The sequence below is a fragment of the Prionailurus viverrinus genome, chromosome C1, assembly GCF_022837055.1.
Source record: "Prionailurus viverrinus isolate Anna chromosome C1, UM_Priviv_1.0, whole genome shotgun sequence".
Taxonomy (NCBI): domain Eukaryota; kingdom Metazoa; phylum Chordata; class Mammalia; order Carnivora; family Felidae; genus Prionailurus; species Prionailurus viverrinus.
The window spans coordinates 3620640-3637881 of NC_062568.1; the positions used below are offsets into that span (position 1 = coordinate 3620640).

The window sequence follows — 17242 nt, forward strand, 5'->3', positions numbered from 1 at the left end:
TGGTGAGCGGTCACCTAGAGGCGTCATCTGATTTTCTTCCGAGTTTTCTTTTTTTTTTAAATTTTTTTTTAACGTTTATTTATTTTTGAGACAGAGAGAGACAGAGCATGAACGGGGGAGGATCAGAGAGAGGGAGACACAGAATCTGAAACAGGCTCCAGGCTCTGAGTGGTCAGCACAGAGCCCGACGTGGGGCTCGAACTCATGGACCGTGAGATCATGACCTGAGCCAAAGTCGGCCGCTTAATCGACTGAGCCACCCAGGCACCCCTCTTCCGAGTTTTCTAACATTCCACTTTGTTTCATCTGTTCACTGACCCTCCTATTCCCTTCTTTGGCTTCTTGTGAAATCAACTTCGTGCATCCCTGAAGGTCATCATTTTCATCCAAAGCGTCTTTACCGTCATCCCAAGCTGTCCTTTTTTTTCCTTCTGATGTATTTTGAAGATTGTTCTGGCTGCAGGTACGTGACAGCGATGTGTTCTGACACATCTTCTGAAGACTGAAGGTTTCTTATGATGCTGGCTGCCCGCTCCACCTGTTCTGAATGTTCAGATTTCCCTTTGACACGTCCTTTTCTGAAAGCCTCTATTTTAAGTCCAAGAAGAGTCGGTGGTTTCCAGCTCTTCATTAATGGTACCCAGGTTTTTAAAAAGACTATCTTTTAAAAAAAAATTTTAATGTTTATTTTTGAGAGAGAGAGCATGCGAGTAGAGGAAGGGAAGAGAGAGAGGGAGACACAGAATCCAAAGCAGGCTCCAGGCTCTGAGCTGTCAGCATAGAGCCCAACGCGGGGCTCGAACTCACAGACTGTGAGATCATGATCTGAGCTGAAGTCAGATGCTTAGCTGACTGAGCCACACAGGTGCCCCCAAAAAGACTATCTTTTTTAAAGAAACATCTTGGAGTCGCGGTAAAATCGAGAGGAAGGCACAGAGACTTCCCATATCCCATCTGCCTCCACTCATGCACAGCCTCCCCCATCATCAACATCCTCCACCAGAGTGGGGCGTTGTTACAGTTGATAAACCTGCGTTGACGTGTCCTTATCACCCATGGTCTTAAGACCCAGCCTTATGGTCTACACTAGGCTTCCTCCCTGGTGTTGTACATTCTGTGAGTCTTGGCACATGTACAATGACACGTATCCATAAGGTTTTTTTCACTTCCCTGAAGATCCTGCCCATTTTGGTAAGTATGTGGTGGTGTTGCCTTGCTGTTTCAATTTGTATTTCTCTGATGATCTCTGATGTACGGCATCTTTTCATATGCTTCTTTCCCATTGGAATATTTTCTTTGGTGAGGTGTCTGTTAATAATGGCCCATTTTTAAATCAGGTTGTTTGCTTTCTTATTGTTGAGTTTTAAGAACTCTTTGTATATTTTGGATAATAGCACTTTGTCAGATGTGTCTTTTGCAAATATTTCTCCTAAGTCGGTGGCTTATCTTTTCGTTCTCTTGATAATATCACTTGCAGAGCAGGAATTTTTAGTTTTTCTTTCCTTCCTTCCTTCCTTCCTTCCTTCCTTCCTTCCTTCCTTTCTTTGAAAGAGAGAGCTCTTGAGCCAGAGAGCAGGGCAGAGGGAAGAAGAGAGAGAATCTGAAGCAGGTTCCACACTCAGCTTGGAGCCCAATGCGGGCTCGACCACCCCGCGACCCTGGGATCATGACCTGAGCTGAAATCAAGAGTTGGGTGCTCAACCGATTGAGCCACCCAGGTGTCCCAGAAATTTTCAACGAAGTCCTGCCTATGAGTCATTTCTTTCGTGGGTTACCCATTTGGTTGTAAAGAAAAGGTCATCACCATGTCCAAGGTCATGTCTCCTATGTTATCCTCTGGTAGTTTCATAATTTTGCTTTTTGCACTCAGGTCTATATCCATTTCGAGTTAATTTTTATGAAGGGTGAAAGATCTTTGTTTAGACTCTGGAAGAGCCCCCGGAACCAGTCGCCACCCGAGTGGCTGGGATTATACGCTTTCTTTCTACTCACCATCCCCTACCCCTACTGCTGTTTTCTTGACCAAACTCAGTGGAGGGGATTTCTGGGTCGAGTGAACTGTTCTTGTGTTTGGGGCTCTTCCAGACTCCCGTCTGTCTTAGGAACCCTCTCCATTTTCTAAGCTCTGCCCGATTTCCTCTTGCCCTTGCAAAGTTTCTCCATCCATGGCAAGACTGCTCTTATCCAGACCTCACAGCACCTCCCCGTGGAAGCTCCCCTCAGCTCACCCACGAGAGCCTCAATCCTCTTAGGAACTAGTTCATCAAGGCTCCCCTGTGCCTGCCAGCCTGGACCCAGCATCACCACGAGTTGGAGAGGAACACCCTGAAGCTACTGGATGTCCCCACCCCTCCTGGGACGCCACCCTCAGCCAGCAGCTTGCTCTTCCGGAAGCACCTCCCGAGGGCCTCAATTCTTGGCATCCCCTCTGCACTGCCCCCAGACAGGCTGCTGTGGAATGAGGATGAACCAGGCCCCCAGGATCCCCACCAAGCCTGGAGGAACACGTGCTCCTGCCTTATGCCCCGTCTGCCTGCATCTCGGATGGGACACAGAGATCACTGCCACCATGGTAGCTGGTGATGCTTCCCCAGCCAGACTCAGAGCCACCACCCCAGTGACAGCTCGGGAATGTCGTCCTCACATGCCTCGTTCCTGAGCAGTGGCAGGCCACGGGGCAGAGGCCCTCTTGGAAGGTCCAATGGGAGGGTGGGTGCCCGCCCCTCCTCAACAAGAACTTGGGCCAGTCTTCCGATTGCTTCCTGGGCTTGAAGACCCAGGAACGCTCAGGTTCCCAGCCTGGGGTGGACAGTCGCCTCCCTGCCTTCAGCAAGTCTGAGCCCCTGGCCCCTAAGAGCCTAAGCCACCAGCCCAGCTTGGGTTCATGTTATTTTGTTCCATCACTGAGCGGCAGCCCTGATGGTGGTTTGTCCCCAAGACGCTCCCCTGCCATCTGCTGGAAAGCCGTCAGGTTGAATAGACAAACTTGGATATGATAGGAAGGTGATGGTGCCCCTAGAGGCGTGCAGTGTGGTCCCCTGTTGGGATGTAGCTCTCAGCTGAGCTTGAGTGATGCCCGACCCCTGATCTCCCCAATCGGGGGAAGCTCATGGTCTAGGGGGACAGGGACAGACCCAGAAACAGAAACAGAAGGTGTGACATGCAGGAGAAGGATGGACAACCAACTGTGGGGGTCCAGCTCAGACCCACACCCTTTCTTGGGTGGCCGCACTTCCGGGTGTGGGTCCAGGCCTGGCTCAGTCCTCTGGCCCCCAGGCTGGTCCGCACCACACCCAGCCCCCCTGGTCTCTCTGGTGACCACGGCCATCGCGGGTGGCATCACAGCCCTGCCCTGCGCCCGGGGCCCGTCCTCATCCTGGAGAGGTCCATCTACCTCAACCCCCTCAACCCCCAGCCTGTGCCTGGGGGCTGCTCCTTATTCCTTTGCATGGAAGCCGGATAACCAGCGGTTGATGTCACCTGCCCTCTCTTGCTTCTCCAGGTGTGGCCCCTGGGCCGCAGCACCTGGGGGCTGGTTAGGAGAGCAGAATCTCAGGCCCCATCCCAGACCCTCCGGACCAGAACTAGCTTTTTATCAAAAAAGGTGAGCAGCAAGCACATCACTGAAACCGGGCAGCACCTCGGAGGTGGGAGCACCTCGGGGCTGGGAGAACCACGGAGGTGGGAGCACCTCGGGGCTGGGAGAACCAGGGAGGTGGGAGCACCTTGGGGCTGGGAGAATCACAGGGCTCCAGGAGCCTATGACGGTAAAACACTCCAGTCTAACGTACAAGGAGAGTGCCAGACGAATAGCTGCTTTGCTGTTAAACAGGCGATCAGAGTGGGAGGGATTCTGAGACCCCCCCTTTGCTACTGTTCCTTTTGCTCCTGGCGGGGGTGGGGGGGGTCACAGGTAGAAAGTACACCAGGTGAGTTGTCTCGCAAAGCAGATAAAGAGATCACAGGGAGTAACTTCTGAAGCTCTGACTCCCTGGCAGGGGTGAGTGGGTTTCCTTTATTTAGGGTTAGGATGAATATTTAGAAAGGGGAGGGCGTCATCCTATGCGGAGGGCGTAGGGCCGCACATGCACTGTGAGGAAACGTGCCTATTCACACAGTGTGATGTAAGTGAGGCTCGTGTTTGTCTTCGGGTGGGGACTTCAGTATTGTTATGAGGTACGGGTAACTGGGTCACTCATGGGCCATTCCACGGTCCATCTGTGCAGATGGAAGTCAGGGCTTGAGCTCAAACTGGTCTGGGCCGTCTGGGCCGCTTGAGCTCTTGGTCCGTCCGGGCGGTTATGGCTTGAAGGTAGTGTGGGTTTCCATCAGGGGATGCTGTGCCCATCTGGTCCTTTGCCTGAGTTAAGAGATAAACTGGAAAGAAGGGCTCAAGGCAAAAATGTGGGAGAGAGGCTGATGGGTATAAGCAGGCGAGCAGTAAAGTTTAGGTGTTGGGCTGCAGCTGGTGACAACTGGGCCTCAATTATCTGCTTACTGATGATTTTTGGAGGAAGGCAGGCAGCTGGAAGAGCATGTGGAATGTCGGACTAAAGAAGAGGTACTGCCTGCCGGGTCCACTCCTGGCTCTGCTGCCTGCTGCTGTGTGGCCTTGGCCAAGTTGCTTCACCTCTCTGTGCCTGTTTCCTCATCTGTCAAATCAGGATCCCAGAGGACCCACTTATCGGAGTGTCGTGAGGACTGAGTTAGCCCTTGTAGACACTTGGTAATCACTCAGTCAATATTAATGAGGGCTGTAGGCGGTTAACAGAGAACCTTGAAAGAGTGGGGCTCTGTTGACATGGCTGGTTTCGGAGGATTTAGCACATAGAGGTCAGCAAATATTTACCTGCCAGTTACCACAAAACAGAAATTAAATCAATACTCATTCTTTAAAAAAAAAATAATTTGTTTTTGGGAGAGCACAAGCAAGGGAGGGGCAGAGAGAGAGGGGGACAGAGGATCCAGAAGCAGGCTCTGCGCTGACAGGCTGACAGCTCGAACTCATGAATCGGGAGATCATGACCTGAGCCAAAGTCCGATGCCCAACTGACTGAGCCACCCAGGTGCCGCATCAATACTTCTTCCGTATTGCATCATCACGCAATCGAATTTCTAAGTCTGTTTCCTAAGAAGGGAAGAGAGTTTTCCTGATTTGAGAATGCTTGTTATAATTATCGTAAGGATGACTGATTTGCAAGTCCCAGACCAACACATCTCAAGGCGGAGCCAAGCGGGATTTGCTGTCGACTGGATGGGAAGAGGGGGTAGCCGATGAGGCAGGACGTCCAGGATAATTGTTGACTTAAGGAACCAGGGCTGGAGGGGGTGGGGGGTGGGGTGCCCTGGCAGGTGGGCTGACGTGAGTTCCGGGTTGGGCCCGCCTCATCCGGGACTGCTGTTGGACGCCCATGGGCCGTGGGTGGCTGCGGCTGGAGAGTGAACTCCGGAGGACGGGTTGTGGGTGCTGCTGGGTCCCCTCACATCCCTCAAAGCCACGTGGCCCTGGGGTTCAGCGGTATCTGCTGGGCGTATATCCCCCTCCCCGGGGCAATTTTTTTGGATCATTTATTTTGTTGCCACCATTGTATTACAAAACATTTCAAGTGCTCAGAAGATACCACAAGGGAATTTTACAGGGGAAAATGATCTGATGGGGAGAAGAGACAGATGCCTCATGCAGAAAAATTCCAAATAACCGACGTAGATACTTGCTCTCAAGGAAGTGGAGCCTAATCCCCACTCCGAGTGTGGGCAGACGTAGCAACTGTTTCCTGGGGACAGACTCGAAAGAGGGAAAGCGAACCAGCAGCTTTACTGCAGAGAAACCAGACCATGCCGTCTCCACCAGGTGATCAAGGTCAACATCAAGGGATTGAGTCACGGGGCTGCGAGCACCCTTGATAAGCTGTGATGAGGGCAGCGCTCTCTCTGGGTGGTCTCCTAATCAGGAGAGAAATAATCAGACAGATCCCACCTGTGGGGGATTCTACCAAATGCCTGTCATGGAAAACACGCAGAGGCTGAGACACTGCCCAGCCAAGAGGAGCCTACCAACACACGATGGCTAATAAGTGTCATCGTGGGGTCCTGGATGGGATCCGGCACAGGGAAAGGGAAAACTACGGACATCTGAGTAATGGATGGGCTTTAAGTATTAATGATACTTTCACATATTAATAATAGGACATCAACATTCATCCATTAATTATGACAAATACACCATGCTAATTTACGATGTTAATAATAGGAGAAACCAGGTGCAGGGTGGATCTGGAAACTCCCTGTACCACCTTTGCCTCTTTTTCTGCAACTCCAAAATTCTTTCAGACAATAAAGCTGCTTCAAAACAAAACAGCCATACACCCACCACCTAAATTCTGCCCTTCACACTTTACTGTCCATATCAGACATTACGTGTGTATCACGCATCTATCCGTCTCTGTTTACCTCTCTTGACTGCCCTCTCTTTTTTGCTCAAGACGGCACGTGGGAAGCTGGCACAGGTGGGCTCTCAATGCCACGGGGTCTCGGGGTCTCCAGGTCTCCGGGTCTCCGAGTGTGGTACGCTCTAGGAATGCCCCGTCCCCAGCCTCGGCTGTAGCTGGAAACAAAGAACTCTACTGCCACCCAATGGATACTTAGAGAAATGAAAGTCGAGTGGTTGAGGGACAGCTGGGGAGGCCCAGCAAGGCAGGGAGCCCCTCTGGCTGGGGGCCAAGGCCGAACCCCTGACCCCTTGGCCAGTTCTAGTCTAGACCCGGACGTCTGCCAACTCTGGCCCCAGTTCCCAATGGCGCAGCCATTTCGTAGGGTTATGCGTACTACACTTTTCAAAAAAGTCTTTTCTGGAAGGAGGTAGAGCATGAGGGAACGGGGAGTCTTCTTTCCAGTTGTGCTAGTATTTTTGATGACCAGGAAGAACAATTTCGGAGCAGTGGCAGGGCCTGTCCAGCTGCTTTGGAAAGAGAAGTGTCTGGGGGCAGGGGCGTCGGCTGACGGGGCTTGGGGGGCCCCGGGGCACTGACGGGAGGCCCAGGTCTGCGGCCTGTCTTGGGCCACAGGTACCTGGTGTCCGGCTTTGCCACACATGCTGTGGCCACAGCCCCTCCTGAATATGGAGGCGAGAGGGACGGGAAGTGTGTGACCTGAAGGGCGGGTGGCACAGCTTGGTTGTTCCACGTCCTGCTCTTCTAAGAGGGGCCCCACCCATGAAGCGGCTGACCACAGGCGTGGCTGCTTATGCCTCAGGGTTAGCAAAAGGAACAGTGTGTGCCTTAGTCTGGGTTTCCCCAGCAGCAGAGCCTGGGACAAGGGTTCGAACGCTGGTCATTTATTCGGAACTTGATCCCCGCAAGCCCCTGTACAGACTGGGGCGGGAGCCAGGGGAGGGAAAAGATGGGATACAGGGTATGTCATTACACCACTAACATTGTGGTTTTTGGGGCTCAGCCCTGCTGGGAAGCCCCCCCCCCCCCCGCCCATCCCAGCTGATGGCTGAGGACGCTGGGGTGAGGGCTGCTTCCAGGGACTCTTAACTGCCACCCTTCTGGTGCCCTGGCCCATGGTAAGTAGCTTCTAGAGGGCAGAAGCGGGTGCTACGGGGAGGCTTGGGGCACCGCTCGGTCCTCTGTGTGTTCATGTGTTGGGGTTGGCACTCGACCCTACCCCACCCGCCTCATTCCCCACGGGGAGAGGTCCACGGCGGGGCTGCCCGAGGGCCGGGGAGAGGACCCCTCGCAGAGTCAACGGAGCACGAGAAGGTACTATTTGGGTTAGGAGTGGGGCCGGGACGAGGGGACCCTCATCCCTTCTCCACCCAGGTGACACCGTCAGGTGGGGAGATGTCAATCTCTCTCAAGCGTGGAAGGGGGTGTGTGGGGCAGCTCACCAGGGAGGAAGGAGAGGAAACCGGCTGGGGCGCGGCCTCGTCTGGTAGCTTCCCCTGGGCTGGCCCCGAGGCTCCCCCTACAGCCTTGTCCGCTGCCCCCGCTTCATCTCCACCGAACCGAAGACCCAGGTGCTGAAGAACAGAACAGGACCGTGTCATTTCCACAGATCACCAAGTACGTAGGTGATAAAAATTTGGTACCGAGCAACAGGAGTCCTGAGGAGCTAAAGTTCATCTGGTAGAGAATGCTGAAAAGTTGAAATCTTCCCCCTAAATCTCTAGTGGCTGTCTTCCGGAAGGGCTACCTAGAAAAAAGTACTGCACAAGTTATAGAGGACACGACCTCCTACCTAGAAACCTGGCCGTCCCCGTACCGGGAGCCCCAGGTCCCCGGGGACGAGCCCAGCACTAGCCCTCGGGGCCTGAGGTCGTCGGCTCCCACCAGACCATCACGCGGGCAACCAGACACCAGCGGGGCCGCGGGGGTCACTGTGAACAAACACCGCGCAGAGGCGTGACGCCAGTCGTGAGGGGACACAGCTTTGTGCGAAGATCACCACCTCTTCGGTCGGCGTGAATCGGGCAGGGACGAGTCTCCACGACAGGCTGTGAAGGCCTTTGTCCCTACTGACCGTGTCTTGGGTTCTAGACCCCGCAGAGGATCGCAGGCTGACCACAAGCGGTCAGGCGGGCGGGCGGTGACCGTCAGCGTGGAGAGGTGTTGAGATGGCTCCTGAGGGAGGCTTCCCTGTGGGGTTAGTTCCTGGGATCCAGCGCACAGGCCTTTGAGATTGTAGTGTGTGGGGCGTCTGGCCTCGTCCCTCACACCTTCCAGAAACAAAACGGCCGGAGAGATGGCACGAGGCTCTGAAAGTGGCGGGAAGGCCGCAAAGGGCCGGGGAGGAAGAACGCTCCTTGTAAACCGAGCGGTAGCTGAAGGGCAGTGTGTCTGGGGGCATTTCTGGCAAATTCTCAGGGGACCACTCATTCATGACCTCGGAATGGCAGAAAAAGCCATCGGGCACTGAGCCCTCACAGAGCTTGGAGAGTCATGATCTTCTTTGGCCCTTACAAATAATATATATATAAAGGAGGGCAGGGTAAGGGCTACACATTGACCCCCGAGCAGCCCGAGACTCGCTTCTTCTTGGTGCGGGGAAGTGACACTGACAGGTGACCGGTGGGAAGTAGAATGTGAGCTAACGCACAAGTCCAGCCCTCAGCGTGGCCACTTCCTGTCTGATCAGAGAAAGGGCCAAGTCACAAGGTGTGACCTCACGGGGCCGTGTCATCTCTGGAGACGAGGGACCGAACTACCTGGAAGAAATAGGCAACGAGTAAGATGTGTTCGGATGCGGGGTTGTGGCAAGGACACGTCCCAGGCCACGGCCCCAGAGAGTGGCGATCCCATTTACAGACAAGGGTTAAATTAAAAAGCGAGGACAGGGCTGTGCACCCCACAGCACAGGCGGCCCGGGGACAGAGGGCTCTCTCGCCCTCACTGTGATCTCACCCTTGTAACTTTTTTTTTTTTTTTTAAATTTTTTTTTTTTTTCAACGTTTATTTATTTTTGGGACAGAGAGAGACAGAGCATGAACGGGGGAGGGGCAGAGAGAGAGGGAGACACAGAATCGGAAACAGGCTCCAGGCTCCGAGCCATCAGCCCAGAGCCTGACGCGGGGCTCGAACTCACGGACCGCGAGATCGTGACCTGGCTGAAGTCGGACGCTTAACCGACTGCGCCACCCAGGTGCCCCACACCCTTGTAACTTCTAATCCTCCTGCCAAATGTAGTTTTACCCTCGAACGTTAATAATAAAGGGTCACAGAGCCATGGGCGAAGGGTCCGCTCCCCAAACGCTAGGGTCTAAAAAAGCGATCAAACAAGGAGTAATATGCTGCACGTGAAAGGCAGGGCGAGGGAGCTGGGAGCCCGGTCGCGTAACACTCCAAAAGTCACGTAACTTTTAAGGGAAAGTCGCACCAGACACCAAAAATCAAACCCTGAATAGGAAAAAAGACTTAGAAAGGCATGTGTGTTAGCTGTTTCCCGTTAGTTTGTGACAAAATGTGGGCCGGGGTGTCTCCTGACGGGGCTGTTCACGGAGACACAAATGCAACTCTCTGGAAGACACCATAAAAACGGACAGCGCTGTTTCTCCAAAATTTTATTTTTAATTTAAATTACAGGGCCAGCCAGATATTCTGATAAGAAATTTACGTTTCCTCAGGAGAAAGGAAATGCTTTCAGGGCACTGTTAACAACTGTATACATCTCCACCTTTTTTTTTTTTTAAGGGTTAAAAATCACATTGAGTAACTGTACCTGACTCATGTAAAATTAAACCTTTGTAACACAAAAAGAAACCACTTCCAGTATAATAGTTTTGGTGATATGAATATATTAAATGATCGTAACTTTTCACCTTTGAATGTTTTCACATTTTTGTTAGAAAACAAAAACAAAACGAGCCTTAACTATCCCCGGCTCCCAACGCAATGGTGGCACATCGCTGATCTCTGTGACGCGCTGCACCCTCGCTGTCTGCCACACAGAAGTGCAGGTGCCACCGCCCAAGTGGAAGCTGTTTTGTTGTTTCAAGTTCTAAGAGCCAGCTTGGCGGGGAAACTTTTCTTCCACTTGGTGTAACTGATGTTTTCGCACCAAATCCAGACACCAAGCACTGGACTGCGAGACCCAGAACGTTTCCTCACAGTCGAGTCCCCCGTTCCCTTCCTAAGTATCTTGGGTATTTTTCATTTCCGGGAGTTTGGATCGCCTTCCCGACTTCCAGTAGAAAAACGTGACTTATTTTACACAGATTTTGGAAAAGACAGCCTCAGGAAAAGCAATTATAATGCAGACTGCCTTTTGACTGAGATAGGATAAAACACATTTATATCTTCTGGAGCTATTTTCCTCGCGGGTATTCCCAGGAGGTCTGAAAACCTGCCGATGCTTAAAACATCAATTGGGAGTCTCACGTTGCTGGCTGATAAATAATTCAATTAGTAAGAGAGGCTAGCAAAGAGTAATTATATAAATTTCTTAATCAGCTACAGCCATGCTGAATTCAAACTGGCAAACTCTGATTTGTTAAGTTGTTAGTTGTGATCTTTGTATCACTAAGATGAACAGATACCATTCTAAGAACTTGACATAGATATGTTCTAGGAGACGTTCTGCCGTGGTCACAGTAACAAAAAGTGGTGCAAAATCAGTTACTTTATAAATACTGATAATTTGCAGCATTAAGGAACAGGACATTAAAAAAAAATAAGTTTCCCCATAGGACACCTATGACTAGGGGCTCTTCTTTTCCTAAGAGAAGCCAAAGTTTTAATTATTCAGTTTCACAACTATTGTACTGGATTACTTACTCTAAGAAAGAAAAGGTGCTCTACAGAGGTTCCCCCCTCCCCCCCCCTCCCCCCCCACGAAGAATCAGCATGAACTTAGCAAAATCAGCATCATTCATGTCTGGCGAGCTCATGACTCATTGAAATGAATAAGGCCGATAGTGCGCAGGGAAGCGTGGCTGGCTGAGTGCCAGGCCTACCGAACGGCACCCCAGTAGATAGCTGAATACAAAGGATTGGTTTCCATTTTGTCTTTTAATGCTGTGATACTTAAAAGTTAAATCAGCATTTTCATGTGATCGGAAGTCTTTCAATTACATATGAGCATTCATTTTTTTTTTTTTTTGCAAAAACTCAATATTAGGTAATAGTTACATACTAATACAGTAACATTCCTCTGCTGTACAAATTAAATCATTTAAAAGAAAGGAGCATTCTAAGAATTATATACAAAAGAAACCTGTAAGCATTGTCGAAATGAAACGCAAGGTGTCACTGTTAGCTCTACTGGTTTAAAATACCTTCCAAAAAGTAAAATTAACAAATACCCTTCAACATATCCAGGTTTACAAGTCTCAAGAAAATCAAATGTCAAAAAATTCTAGAAAGCTGTGAAAAGCATATATACATTTTCCTCATGACCTTATGAAGCTTCACGCCTTTGAAAAGTTGCCATCGATCCATTCGCACGCCAACTTTATCCACCCCAAAAGCTCCTACCTTGGATACAGCTCCCCTCTGATCTCAAATACAGCTCTGCTCGATCTTCCTTCAGCGAAGGCGTACAACCTCACCACGAACCCACGCTCAGATCTTTAACAGAGATCAAAGCAAGCACGCAGGTTGAATCTGAAAACACCAACCCCCTTCTTCCCTAAACCACACCGTCATCTACACATCTGCCTGCAGGAGCCTAGCCAGCCACATTCAGAACTCCCACAGCAAACAGAGTCCTCGAATTCTGAAGCGACACACAGATCAAGAAAAAGTCCACGTGTGCTCTAGTGGGCAAGAAAGCAGCAGCTACGTTCTCCAACTTGGACTAAAAAAAAAAAACAAAAAAGGTAAAATGAAAAACCGTTCACTTAACAGCAGGTTAGCAGTAATGTTCCTCATGAACCGAGAAGAGTGCCTGATGCTGAATAGCTAACAGCAAACGCTGAATCTGGATTTACTATTTTAGGTGTTGATTGGAAATTAGGCTTCTTGCTGAGCTGGTCTCTTCAAATCCCTGATCTGTTTAACTAAATAGGTCTTCTCATCGTTAAATTGTTCGTCCTCGGTCCTGTCATTCTGAAACTTGCTGAGGAACTCTATGAGTTTGGTCTGGTTCTTGAGGAGGATGTCTAGGATGGGCTGCGTCTTGTTAGGATTGGCTACGAACACCTGCACGGAGAGAAAGCAGCATGAGTCGCAGGAAGGGATGAGACCCAGACGTCTGCCCACAGCCAGCAGGGCACGCGTGGCACACGCCCGATGCTTCCCCGGGGTCTGCGGTCAAGTCATGGTTCAGAGGATTTTGTTTTGGAAGACTGCATTTTACAAGTGGGGGTGGGGGGGGGTGGTGGGGGGGGTGAGGTGGAGAATTACATGTTTCAGCACAAAAAGGACTGACAGATTCATTCATGCTCTGAAATTCTGCAGCTTGGTATTAAAATATAGACTGATTTTAGAATAAAATGGGCAGAAATTATTTCTGGGCAAGGAAAGTCAGAACGGATTCCAAGTACTAAAACCTCCATGAAAAGCATTAAAAAATGCACTAAAAAATGCTTACTCTGTGATCAGTGATAGTCTACATCAGAAATGAATGACTCTCCCCTTGTCCCCCAGTCCAGATGGTAGACCTTTCTGGGTCTGTTTTTGTCAAATGTTGTGCTACACAAATAGGAGCTCAGATGACCAACACGAAGCTAGTAAAACTCCAGCTAGTGGTAAATGCAGTGAGATGAACAACTGGAGAAGGAAATCCTGTCTGTGGCTCCCATGCTGTACCTTAAACACGTGGAAGGCCTCAAACTGGATGTTCCGACTCTTGTCTCGGAGGAGATTCATCATCAACTTGAGGTTCTCTGGTTTACTGATGTATTTTGTCATAATTGTGAAGTTGTGTCTGTCTAACAGTAGTTCACCGAGAAGCTGAGAAGACATTTAAACAATTACTCTTACATTATCATCAAGATTTCAAGTAAATCCAAAGTTAAAAAAAATAATTCACTTTATAATCATCACTGTTAAGCCCAGAACATAGGCACTCAAAAGACCGATGAGTGGAACCGAATTACGACCTACAAGCTACCGAGAGCCCACCACCTGCCACCCGACCACGTACACGGTTCTTCTGGGGGCTTAATCTATGGGGAGTCCAACACTGCTCCCTGGTCTTGACGTGTGCCAGCGCACATTTGGCCCAGAATCTGCAACTGTCACAGCCTACTTTCCACATAAGCATTCCTGTTGTCTCATTAAAAAACAAAAACGGAAACAAAAAACTATCAAAGAAAATGGCTACAAGATAGGTTATTGATAATTCTTGTTTGACTTAACTACAAATCTTAGTGTAATTAATTAAAATTATTTACTTGGATTTCCCAGGAGAGAGTGTTTCAGGGCCAAAGTTTTCCACACACTTACCCTTGAACTCGCCAAAGTTATGCTTTTATCATACCTGATTCAGGAAAGTTTATGAGTATTTCTCTGTTCGTTCTTTCTTTAGCAAACTATCCTGAAGATACTCTAGATTTTTCCTAATGATTCATCATCACTAATGACATCAAGCTAAAAAAATGTCTGTGTCTCCAGGGCTTACTGAGTTCTAGAGTCATTATACCATATCGGTCCTTGATTTTCCAACCGTCCCTGCTCGCTCTAGCTCTCTTCGTCTGAAGCCAGTAGTCACCTCCTCATGTCAGTGAGTCAGCTTCTAGGTGAGGTCTAGCATGCCCGCCGTGGAGGAGGAGTAGAGTTGCAGTCCTTGGGGCTGGGGCAAGGGCAGGGGCAGAGGAAGAGGCTGAGGCAGAAGCTGGGCCCCTGCATCAGCCCACCTGGGCTTGAATCCTGGCTCCCCACTGCCTGTAAGCCATGCAACCTTGAGCACATTAATTTCCTGGTGCCCCAGTTTCATCATCCACGGTGGGAGTGGATGACAGTACCTATACCTCATGAGATACATGCGTAGTGGGAAATAAAAGCACGAATATGTGCAAGGCACGTGGGACTGGAGTCTGCATTGAGACATGGACTGAGCTCTAAGGGAAGGAAAATGCATGAGTAGAGTTATTCTGCCCTGGATTAATTGCTCTGGTTAATTCCTTTCTGGATTCTTGACTGTGTCCTAGATAGTTGAAAATTTCTAGACAACTATCTCTAGATAAGTAATATGTAATATTAAATAAAAAACAACCTGATGTGCAGGAGAACAAATCTATTCTACTTAGGATTTATAATGAAATTCTAGAAAGAATTCAAAAGCTCAAGCTCAGGTTTCACATCAATCTGAATCACAAAATGTACAACTATCAGGGCACCTGGTGACTCAGTCGGCTGAGTGTCCGACTCTTGATTTCAGCTCAGGACGTGATCTCACGGTTCATCAGTTCGAGCCCTGCGTCGAGCCCTGAGTCTGGCTCTGCACTGACAACTCAGAGCCTGCTTGAGATTCTCTCTCCCCCCCACCTCTCTGCTCTTCCCCAGCATGCGTGAGCGCACATGCACTCTCTCAAAATAAACTTTAAAAAAAACACCACAAACCCAAAATATACAACTTTCAAGGTAAGAAGCAACAAGTATTTACTCTTACGAAGACTCAAAAGTTACTATTAAGCATGTGAAGGGGTACAGCTTTCCTGGTGTTCATTTTCTATCACAGAAACCAAAGAAATACCAAGCATGGCTCACTTGGTTATCTGGAGGAGGATAACTGGTAATTCTTTAAATTTCTTGAGACCTAAACAAAAAAGTTGGAGGTCTTGCACAGGGAATACACATTTGCTGGTAAAATAAATATAGGAATACTTAAATGCCCGTGTAGCTGGAAAAAAAGAGCACAAGTAAAAATCCATGTTTAAAGTACCACTGGTTCTCACAATTGCTGCATGCGTCCTGAGGTGTCACAGAGCCGCAGGAGCCGGGGACCGGCCCCATGTCCGTGACCGAGGGCTCGCACACAGCGGTCTTAACCGTCCTTTTCAGGTTGGCAATTGCAAAGTGGCCAGAAGGTCTTGAATGCCCTTCTCCTTATCGAAGCAACCCCAAGATTCAAAATTTGATTTGCGGACACACTACCTTCCTCCCCCTCTCGTGAGAGGTATTGGCCCTGGAAGCTACTATCCTAGGTAGTCCTGCCTGGCCTCCTTGGCCTTGGAAGACACTGGCTCCATCCAGCTGCTCATGCCTGTGTGACTGCTGGGGAGACAGGGCATCCCGGCCCTCAGATATGAAGAGGTCACTTTACTGTGTTGAGAATCACAGGGGAGCCTACATCATATTATAAATATTACAAGTATATAGGACATTATAGTACACTGATGTACAGGGAAGAAAAATTCCTGAAACAGCTGCCAGGATTTCCACACCCACCCCTGAGGATGAAAGGACTGGCCTTACCGGCGGCCATCGCCCAGCCAGCGCACCTGGAGAGAGGACAGGATGGGCTGGGTGGCGAGGCCCCAACAGCGGCAATGAGCAGAAGGCACCCCAGCCTGAAGGGCCATTTCGGCCGTGATATATTTCCAAGCTGTGGCTATTATTGGTCCCCAACTGTAGGAGTTAGTCTTAAGAGAAAAGAAGGAAGCATCTGGCCAGATGGAAAGGATTCTTTTGGACATTTGGATGGTAGAGAGTGTTCTAGTCAAAGGATACAAAGTATAAAAGAGGCTCCTGAGGTCCTTTAGTCAATCCCCAGAGAAAGGTAAGGTCTTGAAGAGTGACCTCCCTCTGGCAAGAGGGCAAGCAGGAATGGAGTCCTGATCAAAATGAATTTGGACACCTCTGAGAGGAACAACTCGGAGCAGAACAGAATCTGAAGTGGACCCAGCAAAAAGTACAGGTGGAGTTAGGGTTCTGCCTTCCACCCCCAATCCTTTGTGAGCTGTACCCACAGTTCCTGTCAGCGCCACTTACTGACAGAGTGAGGGGTATGCTTTTGTTAACTGCAATGAGAATTTTCTAGAGCAGAGGTCAGCAAACTTTCCGTAATGGACCAGAGACAGTAAATGTTTCAGACTTGGCAGGCCCATAGAGTCTCTGCGGCCACCATTCAAATCTGCTGTTATACTCTAAAATAGTCTTATATAATATAGAAGTAAATGAATGTATCTATGTGCCAATAAACCTTTATTTACAAAAACAGGCATTGGGCTGGATTTGTCTCATGAGCTCTAGTTTGCCAATCCCTATTCCTGAGTTTTAACTCTTTTTTTTTTTTATTTTTTTTTTAAATTTTTTTTTTTTTCAACGTTTATTTATTTTTTTTTGGGGACAGAGAGAGACAGAGCATGAACGGGGGAGGGTCAGAGAGAGAGGGAGACACAGAATCGGAAACAGGCTCCAGGCTCCGAGCCGTCAGCCCAGAGCCCGGCGCGGGGCTCGAACTCACGGACAGCGAGATCGTGACCTGGCTGAAATCAGACGCTCAACCGACTGCGCCACCCAGGCGCCCCAACTCTTTTTTTTTTTAAGTTTATATATTTAGAGAGAGAGAGAGAGAGAGAGAGAGAGAGAGAGAAAGTGTACGTGTGTGCATGAGCAGAGAGAAAGGGAGAGAGAGAATTTGCCCAAGCAGGCTCCGTGCTGTCAGCGCATGGACCAGGCCAACACAGGGCTCAATCTCACGAACCGTGAGATCATGACCTGAACTGAAATCAAGAGCCGGCACTTACTAAGCCACCCAGGCGCCCCTTGAATTTAAATTTCAAATGGAAGTATGCATGTCCTGGTCTGATACAAAGCGGCCAAACCTGCCTGCGGTTGAAGGTTTCACTGCTCACGGC

At 49.6% G+C, this 17242-nt stretch overlaps 1 protein-coding gene across 3 annotated transcripts in view; it reads right to left on the reverse strand.

Annotated features, from left to right (window-relative positions):
• Window positions 1–1400: 1400 nt before the first annotated feature.
• CAB39 (calcium binding protein 39) overlaps window positions 1401–17242 on the reverse strand; it is a 97241-nt gene continuing 81399 nt past the window's right edge. For 2 of the 3 annotated variants that reach the window (XM_047869161.1, XM_047869162.1), the window contains exons 8-9: window positions 13248–13391; window positions 10046–12638 (exon numbers count right to left, since the gene is read on the reverse strand). In XM_047869161.1, the coding sequence (XP_047725117.1) occupies window positions 12450–12638; window positions 13248–13391 (333 nt within the window). In that variant the 3' untranslated portion in view covers window positions 10046–12449. Of the gene's footprint in view, window positions 1412–10045; window positions 12639–13247; window positions 13392–17242 lie in introns of those variants that run through there. The other variant, XR_007154496.1, reaches the window with a different exon arrangement.